Source organism: Lotus japonicus, chromosome 3 (assembly GCF_012489685.1).
Source record: "Lotus japonicus ecotype B-129 chromosome 3, LjGifu_v1.2".
NCBI lineage: Eukaryota > Viridiplantae > Streptophyta > Magnoliopsida > Fabales > Fabaceae > Lotus > Lotus japonicus.
Window position 1 is genome coordinate 73,015,662 of NC_080043.1, and position 6,077 is coordinate 73,021,738.

General features: G+C 33.9%; 1 protein-coding gene across 1 annotated transcript; it reads right to left on the bottom strand.

The window, feature by feature from the left end:
- Window positions 1–3,144: 3,144 nt before the first annotated feature.
- Window positions 3,145–5,134, bottom strand: LOC130742559 (uncharacterized protein At2g39795, mitochondrial-like). The gene is made up of 3 exons (XM_057594652.1): window positions 4,828–5,134; window positions 3,701–4,026; window positions 3,145–3,592 (listed from the first exon to the last, which is right to left on the bottom strand). Exons 1-3 carry the CDS (start codon window positions 5,047–5,049, stop codon window positions 3,430–3,432), a joined length of 711 nt encoding a protein of 236 aa, XP_057450635.1. The 5' UTR covers window positions 5,050–5,134; the 3' UTR covers window positions 3,145–3,429.
- Between the last annotated feature and the right edge of the window lie 943 nt (window positions 5,135–6,077).

Below are 6,077 nucleotides of genomic sequence, written 5' to 3' on the forward strand. Positions count from 1 at the left end.
AGTGATTAATACAATTGGTGGTGAAGTTAGGTAAACTTTTGCATTATATGCAGCCAAAGTTTCACAATTAATTGCAGAGGCAATTACTTTTTTTCCCTGCTTGACACTAGGGTGTATCCACCGCGCATTGAATAATCTTATCACCCCAGATATTCGTATGAAGCGGTAAACGATTGACCAACAAATGTGCTTTGTTCCCATGGTGATGGTCGAGCCATTGACCTCATAGTTAGGAAATAAAGTGGGGACGGGGTGAGCAACCAACATGTAATACCTTGTGTTATTGCAAAAGAAATTCTAAACTGCTTTTAGCTGCTCAAGAGTTTATCTGAAACTGATAATAAGTTGATGGGTCTGCATGTGTTTGGTTCATCCAAAACATAAGCCATTTCTCTATTTATTAAATAAGAAAAGAACCAATAGAGCAGGTCTAGTTGATTTCACTTGACTTCTGATATTTAAAATATACTTTGGCCAAGCTTCTACTTAGTTATGTGTGCCATCCTACTATTGGATACCAAGCATCTTCTGCTGCTAGAGTTTAGAACTCATGTGGTTATTTTAGTTTCCTTCTTACAAGGAATTAATTGACAATGTCCTAAATGTCAACCTGAGAATGTTTGTATCAAAGATATATATGTCTTGCATGTTGGGTTCATGACAATGACAAAGGTTCCACACTGTTTAGAAATTTGGACGCTAGTGAGTGTCATTTTTACCATTGGTCCACCAAAATGCACATTTTCAATGGGTTGTGATTGTCATAGACTCCAACATTGACCCACCTGCAGGTGGAGAAATCGACCATCTCTATTGGGATCAGAGAAGTAGGTGAGGCAAGCCATGTGAAAGTAAGCCACAATGACACTCAGCTCTGCTATCACATCATTTCAAAAGCAATGTGTTGTTTGATTAAAATCTTGAATCTTGATTGCCTTGATTTCATACCTGAAGCGTTTTTGTAGGCCCATATCGGCCTGATGTTAACACTAATCTCGTTTTAATCATGAAACATGAGTATTATGATGGGGTTTAAGGAGCAAGAGCAACTGAAAGTCTAGTCATTATGACAGTTAATAATCATAGTAATCTCACGCTGAGTTCGGTTGGACTGTCTATTTTACTTGTGGTGGCATACCTCAGTCTTCACCATTCCTCCAATAAAATATCACTGCCTTTAATTTTGCCTCCCAACCAAGAAAGAAACAAAAAAGGAACACACACAATTGGGAGCATGTGGAGCTGTCATTTTGCTATGATTTGATGAATTGTTTTTAAGCAAAAATGGCTTCTTGTTCTTCAAGATCTTGTATGATAATCAAATTTGAGTTTGTCTGTCCTTGTCTTCATAAAGATAGGATATGAAATGTGAATTAACATCAACATCTCAGTTAGGCTATTGAAACAGTGTATCACACTTAATTTGCGCATGTTTGTTCTTTACTCTTCTAATTTTACTTTGGTATCACCATTTGTATATATGCAGAGTATGCCCTTGGCCTTGATTAATTAATAGAAGTCACCAGGATAGTGATGGAGTTAGATAGTTTACATAATATCATAGGTTAACATATCTTTATTCCTGTTGTGGAAAAAACAGAGTAATAAATCTTTTAGATATTTATGAAGCATGTAGATCTACATATATAATTAAGCATATTTTATAAGTTATTATAAAGATTATTTTTTTAGAGTGATCTGTCGAGAATTAAATTGTGATTTGATAACATCATAGGGTATGCTTTTTTTTTTTTTGAAAACACATCATAGGGTATGCTGTTTTATCATCCAATACATTCAACATCAACCCTTCATCATAGGGTATGTTATTTTATCATCCAATACTTTCACGCTTTTCTCCCTGAAAAGTTGGATTTGGCTTTCCTAAACAAAATAAAAGGTGTTTTAGCTTCACTCAAACACACGGTATAGTGTTTTTGGGAAACACCTGAAAACACATTCAACTTGCATAGGAAAGCCAAATTTAACTTTTCAATGCCAAAAACTTGGAAACAATTATTTTACAAATTTCAGTCGCATGGTGTTCAACTTTTATATAAACATATCCTTAGTTCGTATGTACTTTATAATGTGTAGATATAAAAAATGTTATTTGTATGATGGACTATAATATAAATAACAAAACTCTAAAGAACATGACTCATGGTGGTGGAAGAGTATGCTCTTATTATATAAAAGTTGTGGAGTTATGGTTCGCAAGACGGTGTGAACAAGGTTTTCTTGGGTTTATCTAAAGCGATAGAGAGGCTTTTACGTTCATATTGCATTGATTTCGCTCTCTGTATACTATCACGGTGTGTTTGTTAGCTGGACAGATTAGGTGTAATCTACACTTAGTTCAATCAAATACTAATCCCTAATTCCTATATCTTTGTCACTTTGTGATTACAAGTTGGGAGATTGAAGTCACTATATTGGATTTAACATAATCTCTTAGAGAAAAATCCCTAATTAACTAATTGATGTTCCCAGATCTCTCAGAAGAAGCTTAATTAGTGATCTCATCAATCAAGAACTTTTATCCCTAGTATAATTCCTATTTTATGTTGAAATCACATGTCCAAGTTATCATGACATATCACATGTTACATGAAACTTTAGGATCAAGCAAAGTGTTGGCCAAACACACAAACAGAAATTCAATCCCAGTAGATTAACATCTGATAGCATAATTAGATCATAGAAATTAAAATAATCAAGTTCAATCACACCAAATTCTATAAGGAATAGCAATGCATGCGGAAAAAAGAAATAAAAGTAAGAATTCAAGAGAGCATGAAGAGAGAATTCATCTTCCGAATTCTTCACTCCTAACTCTCCTCTGCACACCTTCTACTTGAAATTTCAGAAGAAAACTTGAGAAAAATGATCTAAAGATTGCTTAATTTGCACCTAATTACAAATCTAAAGAACACTACGAATACTGTCACTTAACTACATTCAAAAGTGTGCGTACGCACATAGCTCTTGATGTAAGGAAGGAAAAACCTGCATAAGTATGCATGCACCTCTTCATTTGAATTTGAACTCATTCAATTGTGAAGTATGTCAAACCGTTAGATTGAGAAATTAACGAATATTCAAAGAGCACAATAATTTGTTAGTCATGTGCAAGTAAGTATATGATCACATAACACATACTCAAATAATGACTTCTAAATCAATGGCTCTCACTTTGGAGGAGTCAAATCCAAAAAACATAAGGCTATTTCCTAACAGCACCGTTTTTTCTTGGGGAAACCTATCATGTTTATATGATTTCCGCCAATACCAACTATAAATCTAAAGCAGTTATTATCAACAACAACGAAAAAAAGTCTACCTCCTCATATTGAGACTTCAGTCACAAAATACATGAGATATCGACTCACAGCTTGTATCATCTACAACGTTGAAATATTAATGCCTTTATTTCCTTTCAATGAAAGATTTAACCCTCTCCATCCATCCTACTAACTCAGATTTATCCTTGCGTTTCATGTACTGATGCAAAAAAATGGCCAGTTCATCATCTACACCCCTTACCTCCAAGAAATCATAAAGGCTATCTTGCAAGTCATCATCTAAATCCCTGTCAAAAATCAACAGAAATAGGTATTAACACCATTCTGATTATATCCATCGCCCAAGCTAGTTTATAAGCTAACAACCAGGAGACGGAATGAGAGGGTAAACATACTCGAAATCAGGACCAGCATAGGGCTCAGCTGGCATCTTTTCCTTTGCACGCGTGAGCAGCCTTTTTATCTCTATAGTGTCTGGCCAAGCAGAGCACGTGATCTCCAGCACACCACCATCTCCCTTAGAGATGCTGACAATCAAGGTAATGTGCAGCTGCATTTCATCCGCATTAGCCACACCACCACTTGAACGGGGAGCAGGAACAGCTCCATCGAACATGGTGGCTTCAACTTTAATATCTTCATTCGCAAATTGTCTTCTCAGTGTAATCCATCGCTCACCAGGTCGACCATCCACCGCAAAGGAACCAAACTTGTTGCTAGGCTACAAATCAAGAATAGCCTCCTAAGTATTACTCATGTCCAAAAGTATAACTACACCAAATCCAACTCAAGTTGGAAAATTTCATCCAAAGATGCTAAATGCAAATGAAATCAGGAAAAAACCTAAAATGAAAAAAGATTGTAGTCTCATTGATTTAAAAATTAAAACTAACCAACCCTTTTAGAAAGCAAGATATCATCATATACAGATGCACTGAATCCCATCAAAACATCCAGTATTGAATTTAGCTTAAGGCCCCATTTGGGAAAACAACTTAATTAAGCGCTTATGACCATAAGCACTTATGACATAAGTGCTTATTCATAAGCTATTTTAAAAAAATTATTATAATAAATTGAAAATAAGCTATATATAAGCATAAGCTCTTTTTCATAAGCTATTCTGAGTAGCTTATGAAAATAAGCTCAAAACAGCTTATGGTCTGTTTGCATAAGCTCTCCCAAACACTTGCACAAGCGCTTATGCTATCAGTTAAGCTCAAATAAGCTCTCCCAAACAGGGCCTAAGTATTTTGGAGCTTTAAATCTAGATTTTTAGCATAACCTAAAAATGATAGTTCTTTCTTTCCCATAAATTAAATTTGAAAATCACAATCTGAGCAAAACACTCACTGATATCAGAAAGTTGTTTCCTTTTCCATTATTCTCTAACAAACAAAGAAAATTCCTGTTACCCTTTTTTCCTAGATCAAAACCCATTACACACGCAGCTACGAAATACGAAAGAAAACGGGGAAATTAAGATAACAGTGAAATGAGAGTGAAAAAGGGGGGAACCTACGTTGTCAGAAGGAGAGGATTGAAGCTCGTATTGAATCTCGTTGCGGAGGAGTCTCGTAATGTTTCCTTCAAAAGCTGATTTGCGCATGTCTGAGATGTAAGTTCTTCGGTGCAGGTGAGGGGAAATGCATGATTGAAGAGGGTGATGATGAAGATGGTGGGTTTGGGTTAGGGTTGGGGTTAGGGTTAGGGTTTTTCTGAGGGAACGGAACAGGCGCGCCATTGAAGAACGAAGGAGAAGGAGTGGCAGGGTTTAGAGGGAAGGGTTTATGAAATTCCAGAACAAGAGACACAAGGAAAGGAAACAAGACATCCAAAACTTTAAAAATATCAAAAATGTATTTTATTTCAGCTAAACAAAACAGAGTATTATTTGGCATAATGTTGCTCATTTTAATCTATGAAAAAATGAAATTAATATTTCTGAATTGTTTTTAAAAAAAGTTATTACAAGAGGGAAGAGTCTGAATTTTAATGAAAAATACTTACATTTAGTCATTTTTCTTATATATTAATTTAATCTTATAAAAGAACAAATTAGATCATAGTTTTCATCTTTTAAGAATGAAAAATGAAGTTTTATGATGGTTGGTGTACTGTCTTCGACTCACAACTTTTATAAATGAAAAAAAATTCACAAATCATCACTATTATTTATTGCGCTGATCTTGTGATAAATGATTAGTCTCATGTATACCATAAAGATACTTTCTTAAGATAAAAAAAAAACTTTATTATCCATAGCTTTTTCTTGTTGTTATCTTTTTCTCAATCATTTTGACTTTATTTTCATTGTATTATTAAATGTTTTTAGCTATATGCATCATCTAACTTTATTTTAATATTTTAGATAAAAGAAGTTATAATTGTAAAAAAAAATATTGTGTAAAAGTGATATGGATCAAACTTTTAACTAATCTTTTTGGTACAACTTTTTAATTAATCTTTTTTTTTGTATCTAGGTACCACTAGGATTTGAACACAGGACTTAAGAAATTTTAATCCATCAACTTTTTAATTAATCTGATTTGTATAAAAGTTTTAAACTCAAAATTTTATCAATAAAAGTGATAACATATGTGGATAAGAATTTTAAAAAACTGTTTTTAAATTAAGATTGCACGAACCAAACCAACTGGAGTGGTTTAATTTATATTTGCTAAGCAAAACCAAATTTGAATGGTTCGAATTCATTTTACTCCAAACTCGAACACTCTAACTAGTGAACACCCTCAACAAATAATGAGTTTT